General features: G+C 43.8%; 1 protein-coding gene across 5 annotated transcripts in view; it reads left to right on the forward strand.

The window, feature by feature from the left end:
* Nucleotides 1-16,405, forward strand: part of EVA1A (eva-1 homolog A, regulator of programmed cell death) — a 201,072-nt gene extending 184,667 nt beyond the window's left edge. For 2 of the 5 annotated variants that reach the window (XM_068678773.1, XM_068678775.1), the window contains 3 exons: nucleotides 3,327-3,491; nucleotides 7,534-7,707; nucleotides 14,958-16,405. In XM_068678773.1, the coding sequence (XP_068534874.1) occupies nucleotides 3,327-3,491; nucleotides 7,534-7,707; nucleotides 14,958-15,328 (710 nt within the window). In that variant the 3' untranslated portion in view covers nucleotides 15,329-16,405. Of the gene's footprint in view, nucleotides 1-3,326; nucleotides 3,492-3,522; nucleotides 3,938-3,965; nucleotides 7,378-7,533; nucleotides 7,708-14,957 lie in introns of those variants that run through there. The other 3 variants (XM_068678774.1, XM_068678777.1, XM_068678776.1) reach the window with 3 other exon arrangements.
* The last annotated feature ends 1,960 nt before the right edge of the window (nucleotides 16,406-18,365 follow it).

Here is an 18,365-nt window from a genome sequence, read left to right on the forward strand (position 1 = left end):
CTTCAGTTCATGCCATGCTTAATGTCAGATGTACTCCTCTCTGGAGAATTTAAGGAGGGTATTTCAAAGGAACCAGATGTTTAATCTTTCTTGTGGAGTTGGCTGCCACACAGAAGCTAACTGGAAATTGTGAGGTGTTTTGCACTTGAAAAAGCCTTTCCATTTTACTTTCTAAATCAAGCTATCTAAGCTGCGTATGGGTTTAGTGTCGTATAAACTAGAAAAAGAACAGACTTGCCATGTACCGTCACTCTATTTACTCTTTGCCAAGATAGTCTTGTCCTGGCAAAATGTCCTCAAGATGTTTATGGAGTCCACAGAGAAAAATGGTACCTTCAAATGAAAAAGTCCTAAGTTCATCTGCTGTAGACATCCTGTTTTGCACTGAGTTGCTTCCAGATCTTTAAAGGGGTTTAGTTGCTGAGATGAAGACAAGAACTGCCTAGGATTTTTAAAAATACCAAAGCACATGCTAATCACAGATGTTAAAAGTCTGCCTGCTTTTGGGAATCTCTCTACATAGCCATCTGCATTTTTAGACACCAAATGCCCACTTGGTATTATTCTTTATGCCTTACCTTCTCAGCCATCCCCAAAAGATGAAAGCACAACCATAGCCCAGTAAAGTGCTGTGCTGTGACACATTATGAGTGAATCACTCCGAATACATCTCCATCTCCACACTTCGTTGGGATGCCGTTGACTGGTTGCTGTGTGATTTATGATGCTTTGTTTTACTCTGTTTCTTCTTGCGGTCCTTCAGGTAGCATTTATAGTGGCTGTGGCACAGCTGCCAAAAGAAAAGATGTAGTTCAATTTCCTAAGTGTGCTTAGGAGAAGATTTATTATTTTTTTTTCCCATTTGGCTTGAAGTAGCTGATGGTGCCACCTGTTCAAAGCAAGACACGGCTCCACCCAGCTTCTGTGCCTGTGTTCTGCCCCAGAGATGGACATGAATACTGGGATGTTTATGATTAAAAGGCAGTCTGAAATGTGAAAGGCTAGCTCAAAATATGCTAAAAATGTGTCTCTGTGTTTCTCTTGCTTCATTTTCTTCATCAGACATATATCAACAGCTTACTTGGGTTGCAATTTGGAAGAGTGTTTAAGGGTATATTGACTTGAGTCCTTTAGATGCCTTTCAGGTCCTCAGCCTGAGATGCAGCAAAAAAAATAAATTATTTATTTATTTATCTATCTATTTATTTATTTATTTGTTATTATTTCTGGAGGATGCTGAGCCCTCTGAATATCAGGTTTCCCTTTGGTGTCTCAAATTAGTCACCCAGACTTGTGATTCTCCCTGGCTGTGTGGATGGTCTCTGTTCTACCCACCTCCTCCCCAGACTTTCTGATATTTCTCTGGCATAGGTATTCCCCTTGCTTCTGTTTAGTTCTTAGCAGGGGATATGTTTCATTTGCTGCCTTCCCATCAGAAGACAGTTGCCAATTCTGGTTTCACTAGAAACTGCTGTGCCAGCTTTTTGCTATTCAAGAGCTGTAGGTTTTTTATGTCTGTTTCCTGACCTAGCATGACTCTACTAATAATGTGAGAACTTCAATGCTGATATCTTGGCAGCCTCATACAGGTCAGTCAGTAAATATAGTTACAATTCTCTTTGCCTCAGCAAAGACAGTAAGTCAAACACAATGTAAACAAGGCGGTTGGATTGCTTCCCCCACCAGTAATATTTGTAGTTATGCAGGCAAATTTAGTGGGCACGATTAAATCTCATGCTCCAGCTTGGCAGCTGATTAGCTGCAGGGGGCAGGCAGGAATTTCCTTTCTGTTCCAGGGCTGCACGCTTTCCAAGTCTTCCTCCGAGCCTTTGCCAAGGATCTCAAAGTGCTTTACTTCTTTAATTATGCTACATCACACCCCTGTGAAGAGCGTAGATGAGAGAACGATCTGCAACAGAGCAGTGGGGAAACTGAGGCACCAGGAGGTGGCAGCCAGCTTGGGGCACGAGAGGCAGTGGCCATTAGACTTGGAGGAAGGAGAGCTGAGTATCCCAGCAGCCCTCCCTTGGGGTTTCTGTAGGTCTAATGAGCTTGCACCTCATTCTCAGCAGTCTGGGTCTTTAACACAGTAAAGTCCTGGCTCTCTGAAGGGACAAAGTGGTGCTTTGATGTATGTATTAGAGTACAGTCAGTGGAGGAGAACATATATTTCTCCTCTGGAAATTTAAATTTATTTATTTTGTCCTTCGTTGCTCTACTCCTCTGATTTCTGAGCTGAACGACCCGTCTATCTGTTTTTTCTCTTTGTATGGAAAGGCACTTTGCTCGGAAATAGCCTCAGGCGATGGCCTCGGCTGAGGCAGAGAACTGGTTCAGCTCCACAGGTGACATGCTTCAGTGTCTTGATCAGTGAATTTATGGTGTGGATTCACTTTCAGTGGGTGTACACTGGTATAGTCACACAGGCTTTGATTGCTTTGCTTGGAGGTACAGCTGAAGAGCTGGCCTTGCAACATCGAGGAGGGGAAAATAGTCTTCTTACTAAGGCATGCTTTGGTCCAAAGAAGAGGCCAAAGATGCTCAGACACAGCTCTTGTAGACATATCAACCTACCTTACCTGTGTATTGGATGAAACATGGAGCCAAAGAGTTTAGCTGAGCCTTCACCCTCTTCCTCGGGGTGGCAGGAATAGAGGAGGGGTCCTTCCCAGCTTAGCTGATGCCTAAAGCCCAATGAGGAGTATTTTCAACCCCACAGGGTGGGGAGGATTTCTTATAGGCCGGGTTTCTTATCCTGTGGTGGATGTTTTAGGCTTTATGCATTTTTGTGGATAGCATCTTCCAAAGGTTGGTTTTGGGATTCCAAAGTGGACAGAAATATCTGCTGTGCAGTTCTGAGCCAGCAACCTGATGGCTGGGGAGAGGCAGGGATTCAGGCATACCCAACAGTCCCTCCCTTTTGCTACAGGCTCCTTGCCCAACCCTACACCATGGTAGGAACGGGGCTGGCCAGCTGGAGGACTCCAAACCTCAGGGCTGAGACCAAAGACCAGCTTACCAGGCATTTCAGTGCCTTAGATGGGTGTCTAAATAAGCTGTTTGAATCTGACCCTTCGTCTAGTCTCAACCCTTAATTATAAGTAAACAATATCTTATTCACTTTATAGTTTCTAGCATTTTCCCATTGAATGTCTCTGTGCTGGCATTTGGAGAGCATTCATCAAGTGGTAAATGAGTGTCTGTTTGGTCTGCACATGGTATAATTAAGTATCAGCTGAGCCCATAGCATAATGTGATAATTCTCATCCTGACCAGCTGAAATAACTTGCTCTAACAACCGTGCTTTTCTTACTCTTCTCTTTCAGTTCCCAGGAAGCTTCTGCATGAAACCCAGCCAGGACCAACCAATTACCAAGGATTTCAGAAGCCACATTTTCCACTGCGGCCAAGGGTGTTTGATCCCAATGTTATAGGGGACGGTGTGTTCCTTTCTGATGTCTCTCCTTCCAATATAGGACGTGCTCTCCCAGGTAGCTATGACTATTGCAATGCTGTCTCAAACCTAACTGTGGTGTGGTAGCCGTTCCCTTCCATCTCCCCTTACAGAGGCTATATACCTTACCTGGGTTTCTATATTGTACCCTATATGTCAAAATAGGGTACATGTATGTCTATATATAAAAGTCACAAAGAGAGGTTTCGAGGCACGACCACCTACTGACTAAAGTGAACTGTGAAACTCACTCTGGGTTTCTTGAAGTAGCAGTAATGGCCATGCATGTCAAAACTCATCACAGAAATTCTTTGCAGACCCGTCTAACACAGTGGCAAATCAAAACCAGGGCGGACATAGCAGGAGATCTGCCTCAGAGGGGACAGAGAAGCATTCAGCTGAGCTTTGAAATATGATGCTATTTTCATAAAATGCAAAGCGAAGAGATATGAATGAAGTCAAATCTTTGCTATCTAGGGACAGGTGAGTAGGAGGAAGGGATGGTGTATGAACAAAGGAAGAGCACAGGTGAGCATTTACTGGGTTAGGCAGTGTTTTTGCATTATGTTTCCCAACATGCTGGAGACGGTGATGACATTACTTCTGAAATTCCCACCCTGTGCTCCCAGAGCTTTAAGGAGTATATGGACAGGGCTACCTTGTCTTTGTCTGCAGTCTTGGTAAAGTTAACCCACAGCCTGGATAATCAATCTGCAGGTAACTAAAAGTCAGCAAGAACAGAGTTGTCAGTTTAGAGGATTTACTGAAAATTTGTCAAGGAGAAGAATTTTAGGTCAGACTGAAATAAATGTTGTGATCCTGATGATTCTTTTAAATGCACAAAAAAGTGCTGAACTCATTTTCATTCATCTAAACATTTCACTTCTAAAAATGACACCTTTTTATTTAGCTTTCTTATTGTTTATTCATTCATTTTGAAAATACACACAACTTTTCAAACAAAGATATCGTCTTGAAATTAAAGGCTGTAAGACTGTTTCAAAAATAGCAAAAACAATATTTGGACATTTCTGCAATCTCCTTTCCTGTTTTATTTCTTTTATTAAAACTATTTGCTAAAGTCTGCCTGATATCATGGATAACCTCTGCTATGCTTAAATTGTGTCACTGGCCAAATTTACTGCTAGCTGCAATAATTTCATTCAACTTTGGTGTAAAGTCACTGGGAAACTGCTTGAGTGAGTGGGAACAGCTGGGAAAGGGTGAACATGGTGAAGAGAAAACCAGTGAGGGATTAGGTGAAGACAAAGTCTGCAAAGCTAGCAAAGAAAAAGAGGTTCCTTTTAGTACGATCCTGGATTAAATGACACAGGGAACTGCGTAGCATAGCAACACATGACCCTTATGAAATTATGTTTGTTTGTTTTTTTTTCCCCTCCTGCATAACCCCAGTCATTTTCTGTCTTCCCTGTCTGTGCTTGTACAGTCCTGCAGATGACAGAACCAGTTCTGTGGTTTTGTGGTGTTCTTTGCCAGAGTATAGTGTATGCAGATGAGTATTAATTTAAAAACTTGTTTGATTGCATCTGTTCTTTGGATGTGTCAGAGAAAAAAAAAAATATTCTTCTTACATTTCACATAAGAGGAGTTATGCATTAGTCTCTTCTAAAAGACACCATTTTTGCACAGCTTGGTTTCCAAGGGATGTCCAAACCCAGGCAGAAGTGGTGCCCATCTCAGTCTTTCCTGGCTGGTCTAGTACCTGAACACAGAGAAGCCTCTACAGGTAGTATAATTTAAACCTTAGTCCTAGTGAGATCCTGTGAATGCATCAACAGTGAGGGGAAGGTAGGTTGTCACTAACCCAGAGCTGGACAAGTGAGAGAGCATGATGCAGAGGTCCCAGGTTCATATCCTACCAGCTAATCTACGTTAGCTGGACTTCAATGCTGTGTCGTAGAAACCTCTCAAAGACCTCATAGGAACCTGGAGCCACCTAACTCAGTGGTCCTCTCTAGGATCAGATATATGGTTAGGAGATCATCTGATGATACTCATCTTTTCATTGATTGTAAAGGGATTTTAGATTAAGTAGTTCAGAGCTAGACCTCAGTATGTCGACACCCTGGGCAGGATACAGTTGATTCCACATATATGTCTCATTTGAGATGACCTGGGATATTCACCTGGCTTCTGGATACTACTCTAAAAGGGTGAGAGTTTTCCATACATCTCTTCTCATATCTGGCAGCACAGCATGTATGTCCTTCTGACCCTGAGGTTTCTTAGAGGTCTGTGTATGAGCAAATAACATCAAGCTTTAAGTATCAGCCATGGCGAGAGCTGAATCACTCTTAAGGTCTGTCAACTAACAGCAGGATTCAGTTGCCTCAGTCTAGATACATAGTGCTGTGTGATATGCTTTGAAGTATGCAGGACATCTTCAGGAGGGTAGTGGTTCAGTGAGTGGGCATGAAAAATTTACCCTTCTTTCAGTGGATTTCTTTGCAGGAACAGTAGTTGAGAAAAACTCAACCAGTTGTACAGATGTGGATTTACTGGGCAAAGAGAATAAAAAGAAAGATTAGAGATCATGTTAATATTTCTGGTGCTTACATCTGAATTAAAATATTTTCCAAGGCTTTCCTGTTAATTTCCTGCTGGCTGTGCCTTTACCCCTCTGTGCCCCAGTGCCTCCATTGCGTAACTCGTCTGCAGCAATCACTGTTCTCCCAGAGCAAGAGGCTCTTTGGATATTTTTCTCTTTTGCATCTGCCAGCCAGGCACCCACATTTGAAAACTTTGCTCGGGGGCCAGTCATTAACACCTTGGTAGCTTGTAAAGTGTGGCTTTCCCAAGGCCATGCAGCTTTTCAGTGGCAGAGATACAACTGTGACCACATTCCTCGGGGCTCATCCCTTACAGCTACACCTGGACATCCATCCCCGCTGCTTCTCCTGTGAGGCAGATTAGGACTTGACACTGCTGCACGCATGTTCGTGCACTCAGTGCCTCTCCACCCAGTATTACCTGTTCTCTTTGACAGCCCTCAATTTCTGTCACTGCTTCCCTGGGCTGTGCCACTTCACAGGTTGAAGGTGATGTCTCATTTTGGCAGGTTTTCAGGGAACAGAGACAGATCAGGTGAGCACAGACCATCTCACGTTGTGGCTGTGGTCAGAGTGCCTTTTCTTGCATGGCACTGGTGGTATTGTAGGAGATGGACCTGGCAGTTTCCTGAATATAATACCTGCAGGTAAATGGGAGCCAGGTGCAAGTCTGTGATTTTACCTTGTGCTGCTTGGAACCAGACACATGGGGAAAGGAGCCTGGAAATCTGTAACAGCTACCGTTAAACAGCCACATGGATGATGGAGCTGGGTCCTGTGCACTGACTTTTTTTTTGTGTGTTTAAAACAATTAGTGTTTTATAACTGGTGGGGGTGTCTGCCAGCAGATCAAGGTGCAGAGAGTACTCAGCAGTGAGCTGATAAGGTCTGAAAGGGTCGCTTTGAGCCTCCTGGAATTAGCTGTATTCTTAGCTCCGGTCTTCAACAAATAAAATCAAATCATAAACCCAAGTTCACTCACCTCTCCGAAGGGGAAATGATGTCTGGGTGAAACTCAATGCAAGCAGGCTTCTGAAGGAAGTCATAAACTCAGATCTGCCCTTCCCTGAAAAAGCTGGAGAGAAAGTGCGTCTGTTTGCCAGGTGTGGATGGATCGCTGCAGCGTGACACCGGCGGAGGGTTGCCAACTCTGCCGGTGTTTTCTGAGCCAGTGTGCTGGCTTATAACAAGCTTAGCTGATAAAGGCCCCTTTGATTTACATAAGAGAAAAGAAACCTGATTACATATTTGCTGTAACGTAGGTGGGTGTGTTTAAGTGGTGACATGAAAGAGCAGGAGACGGGGGAGAGAAGATGCTGTCTGGATGCAGACAGGGCATGGACTCAACTGAAGGTAACTGCAAAGGCTTAGTTGCCCCCAAAAAGAGGAGCAAATTTGGGTGGCTTGCTGCTGAGCAGCTCTGGATTTCTGAATCCTGACCTTGTGAGGCTAGGGCAGGACAGCGCTGGTACACTTGCCTGGTTCCTCATTCCCTTTCTGTTTCAAAAGCAGAGAAGAAGAAAGGGAGATCGGCCACGTTCTACCCTCTGGACAACACCCCCTTCCTGCTTCCTGTGGATGAGACACAACCGCCGGTGTTCACCAGCAGCATGGAGCCCGTGGGCGTTAGCACAGAGATGGCACTGCTCAGCAACATCCTAGCAGCGTACGCCTTCATCACAGGTAGGTCTGGTGGCCACCACCTCTCTGGGCTCTTTGTAGACCCTCAAACAAGCTTATGTTTCACAGCCACCTAGGGCTAAATCCACGTCTTTGAACTGTTGGTGTTTTTCATTCATCTCTCAGCAAATTCTTCCTTGAAAGACCTGATGAGGGCAGCTCTAGCTGACAGTATACAACAGGGTTTATTGTGCTCTGCGCTTCCCTGGATTTGCTCTCATCTGAAGTTGAATACAATGCAATCTTACGTGCTATATTATTCCTAATGCTCCATTTTCCTGGAGATCAAAGCCTGGCACATTAGGAAGGCAAGCTTGTTGTCCTGTAATTTGGAAAATAAGCAACACTCAGATCATTACCCTGCTTAAGAGAATTTGGCTTATCTTCAGTAGAAGTGTGAAGATGAAGTAGCTTGAGAGTCTGCTTAATTGTATATTTAAATGTAGTTTAGAGCAAGATTTCCTTGGATCCCAGTTTATCTTTCACCCACATGCAGCTTTCAAGTAGCAGAGGAACCATCTGCCTTTAAGACTGGTGTTAAAAAGTTGCTCTTGAGATAGAGACTGTGTGCTCTGTTCGTTGCTTGGGGTCAGTACCACTGATAGCAAAAAGTCCACCAAAGGCAGGAGATGTAGTGCAAATGTTTTCCGTCTTGTGAGGTGCCTTGTCAAAGTAGAGGTTGACTACAGAGTTGGATAAGCCATGCCCAGAATAGGAGGAGCATTGGCTGGGTAACATCAGATGCACTAATTCAACACATTTTAGGGCAAACTACTGCTTTCCACAGAAGGAAGTTTCTTATGGGATTGCAGATTGTTCTCCATTTGAATGAAATATTTGTATGCACCTTGTTAGTAATACTAACGTGTTGCTCTTTCACTACACACTGTTAATAATTCTGTGTACTGCAACTGGTCTGCTCACAGTTAGGCTGGGGTCTATATAACTAAAACTCTTGTATTTGCGAGCAACAATTATTCATGCCTTTGTGCCATTCAGCCTTGCTGATTCACTAAATACTAATGCATTCTTGCTGCAATGCCCTTGGTTTTGCTGAGATGCCACCATGCTGCTACAGACAAGTATTTGGATTTGAAACAACTAACTAGAGCTTTGCATTTTGGAATCATTGAGTAGCTTAAGAAGAGTTTTTCTGCACACTTAGTGGACATGCCTTCTAAAAGGACCATGAATACTGAATGCAAAGTTCTGACTTTCTAGTCATTGAATGGTGGCATTGGGTCCTGTTTTTTCATGACACCTTGCAGCAGGCAGATTAAGTGGAAGTAGTAATGTTCTTCACAAAAGATGGCTGAAAGGGATATATTTTCATTGTATGGACTTCCCTAAGGAAAGATTAGGAAAAGCAAACATTAAATGAATCTTCTATGTATCACACTTCTCCCCTCTTTTACCTACATCTGCCATTTTTGACATGAAAAAAATACCTTCATTCCCAACTTTACTATAAAATAAAATGCTGTTAACATTATTTTCCCCATCTGAATGGTAATGGGTAGCAGAAGGTTGTAGGATTTATGGTAGGGGCCAGTTGGTACTAGGATTCAGGACTGCTGACTATGCCCTAAGGACTTAGCTTCCATTTACCACAGCAGAACTCTTTGACTCTGCATTCCTTTTATGGGGCACAAGGCCTCGATTCATCCCTTTCCCAGGGTGTCACTCTTGGCAGGAGCCTCTAAAGCCTACTCCAGCACCAGTAATAAATAATGACAGCTTTAACTGTCATGTTGCTGTGGAACTTGCTTGTCCTCTCACAATGTGGTCTCCTTGTGATGTGTTTGGATTCACTGGATGTCAAATAGGCAAAACCGAGACCTCACAACTTTGGTTTACAGTGAGGAGTTGAGGAGCTTGTTGCACCATGACTGTTAGGTGAATTTTGATCTCAATGGTATGGATGTTCAGTTTGTTATTTATCACAAAAATAATTGATGGCTGCCCTGTGGATTGAAACAGCAGATGTCCTAAGCCATCTTTATTTGCTACATGTAATTTAGCTCTTTGATTTTAGCAGGGAGGATAGAATTCGCATGATTTATTTTGATATATGTGAGAATGTGGAGGTTTTAGATTATATTTTCAAAGACAAGCTGTGTCACAGGGCACAAATGTCATTTACATAAAACTAAAACACTGCAAAGCCACCCCCGTTCATCCTGCAGACACTGAGCAGCAAAATACTTGGAAATTTTCATGCTTCCCTGAGTTTTGAGCCCTGAAGTAAGCTTAAGCCACAGCAACTGTTGATGTTCATAGAGGAGCCACAGAAGTGTCTCAGGAGAGGCAGGGTGCCGGACAGCCAGGAAGACTTTGGTTCTGCTTCACACAATTTCCACCACTCCTAACCACAGCTTCTGTGCCATAGGGAGACATTAATGCAAGAACTGCAATGTTTCATGACACTAAAAATGTCCCTCAGGTACACTTTGCAAACTGAAATTGCTGTATTCAGGTTTTGCTTGTGCTGGTGAGTTGGCTCAAAACAGGACTTCGCAAGAGTAAACTGTAAAAGGAAGACGTGATATATAAAGAAAATTTTTGGTTTTGGTACAGGGGATGCTGTAAACCCTCAAATCCCTCCAGGAAAAGGCAGTTACGGGCACTTGGTATTGCATGGGTCAAGAGTAAGGACAATCCACTCTATTACTTGTAAGGACAATCTACTCTATTATTTTCCTGCCTCCTGGCAGTAGGGTGTCTCTTGGCTTCGGGAGAATACCAAAATCATGTGCTCACTTGTGTTCACCTTTTCTTCACAAGATGATAAGTTTTGTTGGGAAGTTGCAATGAAGAACTGCAGGCTCTGTCATTTGCACCATTGGTACATGCAGGGTCTTGCAATCCACAGTTGGGAAAAGTACCAATGCTAGTGAAATCTTTGCTCATTTCTACCATCTTTTTGGCTGAAGTTGTCATATAAAAGTTGGGAACATTCCTATTGACAAATGAGGGGTGAAAAGTCACAGCACAGCAGGAAGCGAAGGCTCTTTGCAGGAGTGTTGGTTCTCACTGTCAATTCTGTTTGCAGCTATCACCATGGTTAGGAGTATCACAGCCAGTTCGGTGTTAGTCTTGTCCCAGCTTCAAGAACCTTGAACACAATTTCTCAGAAACAGGGAGAAAGAGTCAACAATGTCTATGACAAGTGAATTTACAAGCTGATCAGACAAGAGTCTTGCTCAGCGTTCAGTCCTGCAAAAGGCTCAGGGATACCCCTAATTTGAAAGCTGATTTTTGTTACAGAGTTAGGTTTTTAATTATATGCAATCCCTGCCTGTAAACCTCAGACCTGTTATTTGTCATGGACCTGATCCAAAACCTGTCTGAGTGCTTGGGAAGATTTCACCACTCTTGGTGACAGCTGGAACTGGCTCTGCAGTCACAGTCTGTCACCAAGACCAGAACCATCCCTTGTGATTACATAAATATTAAATGTCCCAATTGTATCAGAGCACTTCCAATGCCTTCCTTCAGACAGGTGACTTACTCCAGTTTTGTAGCCCCATTCAGATTGAAGTTGTTAGAGGGAAACCTACATAAATCCCTGTTTTATTCTTCTTCCATAAGCAGAGAGCAATACTGCCAAGTTATTAACAAGGGGCTTCCAAAAAACAACCCGGGGGAGATCATTCCAACTTCTGGACTGCTTGGTCTGAGCCTTATTAATAAGGGGCTCCTGGAGAGCTTCCTCTGTTCTACCAAGGGATTTCAGCAGCCTGTGGGGCTAACTGTAAATTCCCTAGAAGATATTGCTCCTACTGTTCATCTGGCTATGCTTAATGCCGAACCTTTTATTGGGGCCCTCTCAAATTCTCCTCCCCACTGAGGTTTCTGAATGTATGAAGCCATCACAGGAAGCCAGCAGTGTTAATGCCTAGATTGGTTTTTATTTATTGAAACAATTTATTATAATAGCAATAACAACCTTGGCCCAGGGCATTTCCTGGGGAATTAATGGCAGTCTGGGTTGATGCTCCCAGCAGATTGTTAGCCCTCAGGAAACAGGCTCCATAATTGCTGCTGGTTTGGTTGGAAAAACAAAATAAAATGTGTTTCTAATTTTTGGCCAGTTTGAGCACATAGAAAATGGTGGCTTTTGTATAGAGGGCTATAAAGAGCATATATCTTTTGTCTGCATTGATTAAGTTCAGGCTTGAATCAATGACATTTTCATCAATGCTTTCAGTCCAGAAAGAGAAATACCGGGGAGGAGGGAGGGAAATGCCAATGAGAGAGATTGACAGCAACTGGGTCCTGCTAAAAGTTTAGGAGAAAAACATAGCTCTGAGCTGTCATCCACAGCTCAGGGGAAGGAAAAGCTGCTCTGGTCAAAATCCATGTGTTAAAGGGTGTAGTAGGGTACACACATACACACACTTGAATGCATACCAAAATTATGTTAACTCCTGTCACTGTATATCCATACACTTTTAAAGAGTTTTTCATATACAGTAAGTGTTTTGAGGTGTCAGTGTTTGCATGATGAATCTGAGCCTCTCTTGAGTTTTTGGAAGATGCTGAGAATACATTTACTGAAAAAGTTTGCCCCTTTTTGGACTTAGCAATGAGAACATGTATGGGGGGAGGTTCTCAAGACCACTAATCATCTGTCAGCCCCCCAAATCTAGGCTATTGCTGACTTGGCTACTCCAACAGAGAAAAATCAGAGCCCCTGGTTTTTAGCTTAATTTGCTTTCTGCTGTGAAAAGAGAGATGTTGCTGTGCAAGTGGATTGTATGCATGATAAATGCCAAGACTGCAGTTGAACACAGGGTTACAGCTGAGTGAGGAAGTCCAGACAGTGTCTCAGATGTTGACAGAGTAGCTGTAGGAGCTCATAAATGCCAGTGGAGCCCAAAGATTCAATTACAGCCTCACACTGCATGAAGGGCTATACACACAAGGACAAGCAGGGGATGAAAAATGGTTGCTTAAGTAGTAATTGAGGTGCAGTTTGCTCATGAGCTGGATACAGTAGCATGGAAAAAGGAGCGTGGAGGAGAACTGAAAAGCAGGACGTGGACAAAAATGGGAGAAGAGAAACCACATGTGTCTGTGTCTCAGGCTCAAATCTATGTTTTTTTATGAGTTGCTTTAAAAGAGCAAGCAGTGGAACTAATGCAACCAAATCAAGCCCATGTGTGTGCAGGAATGTGGTGTGCAGGAAAGTGTGCCTGGCATCTTGTCAGCCAGAGACAGAACAGAGGCAGACTGGACCAAGTGTCTTCCAGGACAAACAGAGCACTCCTGCTCATTTGTTCTTTGCTGCCTGGGTGTCCTTGGAGCCTTCCTTACACCTACTTGCAAGGGAAGCTGTGCAACTGCTGTCCTGACTTATACTGCAGATGGAGGTAAAAGCAGTATCAGTCATGGTTCTGCTTTTCCTGGGGTTGTCAAATGTCTGAAATTGAGACCATTTCTTTGGTGTTCACACTGTAGCAGATGGGCAATGGCTTTGCTACAGCACAAGCAGGGCTTAAGCTTTAATTTAATTTGAGTTCTGTCCCTTGAGTTCAGGGTTGCTGTTAACTTCATTGAAGCCAACATTTCACTTAGCCAGACTGCTACAAGAGCTGCCAGCACATCCTCTCATACCTTTCTGCTATATTCTCATTTACTTTCGGCTTTTTGCTGGCTCACTCTTGTCAAAATATTTTAGTTTAAAACCTCTGGTTTTGATCCCTTGCCTCTCGAACTATTGCTGCATTTCCTTCCTCTTTAGCATTGTTGAATGCATCTTTTGCAGTTTTCTTTTCCTGCTTTTGTAGTCTCTATTCAGTCTCTTTTTCTCTCTCCACACCATCCACATGAGCCCCTCTAGCAAGTCTCAAGTTTTATTAGCCAGTTTTCAGGTTATCATGACATCTTCCTCTTCCTTAGCTTGTCAGTCATCTTTGAATGCTTTTGGTAGAAGAGAAATGCAGAGCACAAAGTCATCTCTTTCCTGTAACTGTTCCATGAGCATCTCCATACACTGAACCACACATTGCCCTGAACCACACACAAGCCAGTGTCTAGGTTCTGACCACAGAATCAGAATAATTTAGGTTGGATGGGGCCTCCAGAGGTCACCTGGTCCAAGCCCCTGCACAGAATGTAGTCAGCATTGAAGTTAGAGCAGGTTGCTCAGCATCTTGTCCTGTTGAGTTTTGAGTATCTCCAAATGTTTTCCAGCTCATCTTTCCTTAAGGAAATCAGTTTCTAAAAGCACAGTGTGGGGAGGTGAAGGTAGGGCCGAGCCTTTTAGTCACTGAGATCTTCCAGGGATGCAGTGTCAGGCTCTCAGCTGGGGGAACTGTTACAGCTCTGTCACCAAATTCAAAGGAGTAGGATTCATCTGAGGAGCTGACTCCATCCTTCAACTCAGGACTCCCAACAGACACAGCAGAGTAGAGCTGGTCTTGACACTTCTGCTTGGTTCATCTTCACCCATTCAGTCTGTCTATAAACCCAGAATATGCTGGGATGATTCAGCCCAGGGGAATCACAGTAACAACATTTATCATAATTACACTTCTAAGTAGTCCCACGAACCAAAAAAAAACCTGTAGTAAGTAAACAAGATAACCTAGTTTAAAAGGCACTGTGGGTCCTTTGGAGTCTTGTTATATCACCTCTGAAATGCGGCCATGCAGGATTCATCCTGTTAGTGCACTAACTCCAGCTCTGCTTCTGCAGCACAGGTATACTTTTTGGTGGTCTGGGCAGAAAGCCAGCACACTTGCCTTAGATAAGCAAATGAAACCTATGAATAAGTAATACACATTTTTCCATGCTGTAAGGCTTGCCATTTCTGCTGGGCCACAGCACAGGGAGTGTATAAAGCTTTATAATAATCTTTATTCCTTGTGTGAAGATAATGGATGTGACAGAGAGTTGCACTTAGCTGCTGCTGGGTGTGCAGCTCCCTGGTCTCAGCCCCACTCCCACAGCCACTGGAATTAGCATTTAATTCTGTGGGCTGCTCCTACCCCTTCCAGATAACTCCAAGACGCAACTGCAGCTAACCCACATTCTGCATGCGGGTAAATGCCTTGGCAAAAATCCACCATTTAAATTCCCCTCCCTGGCTTCCCTGGGGAGAAGTGGCAAAGGACATTTGGAAGCAAAAGATCCATCAGAAACTTTGCCCTTCCGGAGACTATTACTGGTATTTGCACAGAGGAGCAAACTGTGCGTTCTGTTCTTTTAAGGGTTGTTCTCAAGCATTGTTTCCTTTCCCCTTCCAGAAAACCCTGAGCGGGCTGCTCTGTATTTTGTCTCCGGAGTGTGCATTGGACTCGTCTTGACACTGCTGGCCTTGGTGCTCAGGGTGTCCTGCCGAACGGACTGCAAACGCTCCTCCGCCAAAAAACCTCCACGGGAGCGGGAGAGCGACAGCGACAGCAGCGACAGCGATGACGATTCGGACACCACTTCTGACCTGTCTGCCCGCAGGCACCGCAGGTTCGAGAGGACTTTGAACATGAACGTCTTCACGTCGGCGGAGGAGCTGGAGCGAGCTCAGAGGCTGGAGGAGCGGGAGCGCATCATCCGGGAGATCTGGATGAACGGCCAGCCGGACATCCCAGGGACCAGGAGCCTCAACCGCTACTACTAGGTGGTGGGGAGCCCAACCATCCCGCACTGCTCCTCCACACCTGGTAGAGGAGAAGGAGGGGAGCAGTTTCACCTGGATGTCTCCTCTTTTCCTTCCAGGAGTACTACCTGGGGCAGTGTGGATGGACAGCAATAAAGCTTTCCCCCTCTCCTTTTCCCTGACATATTGCTATCACCCCTCTTCATGGACACTTTCTGGTTACATCAGAGGTGGTTGCCAACTTTGTTTCTTAGTAGCCGTCAGGAAGCCGGCGATTAGAGTCCTCCCATGTGGGGCATGGAGCTTGGCACGCCGCAGTACAAGCGCTCCCCTCTTGGCTGGGGAGAGGAGTCATCTAGGTTTTGGTTTTGGTTTAGGATTTTGGGGTTTCTCTTTCCTGAGGACTTTGGGAGAATTGTGAACGAAACTACAAGTCTGGAAAGATGATTTGGGAAGGGAGGGGGAGGTACATCCCGACCGATTGTCTTGTGACTTCAGAAGCCATGAGATTAACCTAATTAAAACCCAACGGCAAATGACTTGTTAAGAACTGGGGGATGGGGGGGAGGGGGGGATTCTTCCATCGTGAAATCATCTCGGTGCTTGGATGTTTGCCATAGTGTATTCAGTTATTTATGGCTGTCTTTTCATCTTCCTTTTCAATGGGAGCATTTTTTTTTTTTTTTTACTGACACCTCAGGGATAAAATCCTATTATTTTTTTGAGTCTGTTCTCCCTGCTGGCCCCTGTCAAACACAACCCAACCCACCTCCGACAGTGAAATTATGGTAATATAAGAGATGTGTCAGTGATTGGTGAGATGTTAACAACCTCAAAGAGGTTGAAAAGGGTTTTCTTTTTGTTTGTTTTGTTTTAAATATATATATATATATATTTGAAGATGCTGCACAGGAATGTGCCTTATTCTTTTTTTTTTGTTGTTAAACTACAGTTTTCCTATGGATAGCAATGCACAATGTTTTATATATTTTATTAAAAAAATAAAAAAGGAAAAGGTCTATGTTTACCAGAGGAAAATGGAGACAGAAGAAGACACGTATAACAGCAGAATGGGTAATAAATGCTAAATAAACTCTGGTTTGCTTCAATGCATTTGAATTTGCATCCTCACTTTTGGCACTTTGGTTGCTCGAGGGAACTGCTTTGGAAGAGGAGCACACCTCTGCAGGCAATCAAGGCTGACGTCCTCTGCATGCAGGAACCTGGAGGCACTTTTTCCTTTGGCCTCAGCCCAAAGTCTGCTTCTGCAGGGCACACAAGCAGGAGCAGCTGAGCAGTGCATTGGTTCCCAATGGCCATCCCAAAGCCTACCTGCACCAGGGGAAAAGTACCAGTGGTTTCATGGTGCTTTGAGCTTGTTCTCCAGTCCCAAATCATACCTGGGCCAACAAATACCAAATGGACCAAAAAAATAAATTGAAAAAAAAAGTGAAATGTATTGTAGTACAAGACTGCTTTAGGGTTTGATCCTCAGTCACTTAGGCATGCTTGTGTCTTAAGAGTTTGCAAAATACTGGCAATGCAAGTTACAACCAAAGGCTCTGGATGCCCAGAGCTTTTCCCTAGCATCAGGGAGAGATGGGGATGGGTGGACCTGCCCACAAGATAACCAGGGACATTAGAACAGGGCTGAAAGGGTTCATATGTTATGCCAAACAGTTGTGTGGTGGGACAGCCCTGCAGACCAAGGGCCTTCTTAGAATCGTAGGATATCCTGAGTTGGAAGGAACCCACAGGGATCATCGATTCCAGCTGCATTTGAAGTGCTCACAAGTGTTTTCTCCTGTCTCTTGGCTCTTGGAAGGTGAGAACAAAGTTGAATAACTGCAACAGGTCTTGCTGGTAACATCAGCAATGAGTTTGGCCAGCAAGAAGTGGCTTAATCACAGAGTGGTTCCTGTTTCTGGCCCCGTGCAGGTTCAAATGGAAAGATTCGTTATCGACCTGGGATGTAATTTTACAGCTGATATTTAGAAATAAAGCAGAAAGGAAAGTCCCAAACCCTGGCTGAGACACCAGGTGCTGCGCTTTAGCTGGTATGTATAATTTGCTGTGTACGCTGTACTGAGAGAAGCAAAATGACAGGATAAGGTCAGGGGATCAGTTTTGTTGGCCATTTGTTTTCTTCCACAATAAGATACAGTCCCTCAACATTGGTGATTAGGGGATAGCAAATTTTTAGATTTAGAGTGCTGTTTCCTGAGAAGTAGATTGCAAAATTGATTAAAATAAATGCTATAAGTGAATGGATTTACATATACGATTTTCCCAACTGAATTCTTTTGACCAGAGGAAAAAGCAAGCGTAGTAAGTCTGAGTGTACTTTATATGCAACTAAGGGATTCCAATGTAAATCACAATGAAGTCCATGTTACAGACTGATGAACAATCCTCCCTGAGCATTGCTAGTGCTGCTGTAAATCTTCCAGCTGAAGCTTGCAAGGCAAAGCAGCAGGTTGTGCACACTGCTGCTCAGAGCTGAGCAGACAAGCCCAGGTCAGCCTTGCCCAATGTATCAGGAGGTAACAGAAGTAGACTTTCCATCTTCCCAGCATGTGCAGTGCTTCCTTGTACCTTTTAGCTCCTCTTGTCTCAGGGCCATGCATTTCTAATAAAGCTTTGACTCAAGAAAAAGAAAAGTACAATCCTTTGAGCTACCCTAAGTAAAAGACTTCAAGTCATTCTATAACTATTTCTGGATTTGACCCAAAACTGTTGCATAGTTTGGAGGAAAAGAAAAAACAAAATCAATCAATCAATCAAACAAACAAACAAAACACAAAAACACAAGATTCATGGGGAAGGAGCTGGTGGTTTGCCTTTACCTCTATAAACCAACAGAGGAAAAACACGTGCTTGGAGTACAAAAAAGCTGGATTCCCTGCAGAATGGGGTCAAATCCATACTCTTCACCCCAAAAAAGAGTATGAAATGAATATCCTCGTATCCTCTCAAGCTTCTGTGTTGCACTTACCATGTCATGTAGAACATTTAAACGCTTCTGGAGCCAGAGAGCAGAAAACAAATACTTTTTTAC

The sequence above is a fragment of the Anas acuta genome, chromosome 3 (assembly GCF_963932015.1).
Source record: "Anas acuta chromosome 3, bAnaAcu1.1, whole genome shotgun sequence".
Taxonomy (NCBI): domain Eukaryota; kingdom Metazoa; phylum Chordata; class Aves; order Anseriformes; family Anatidae; genus Anas; species Anas acuta.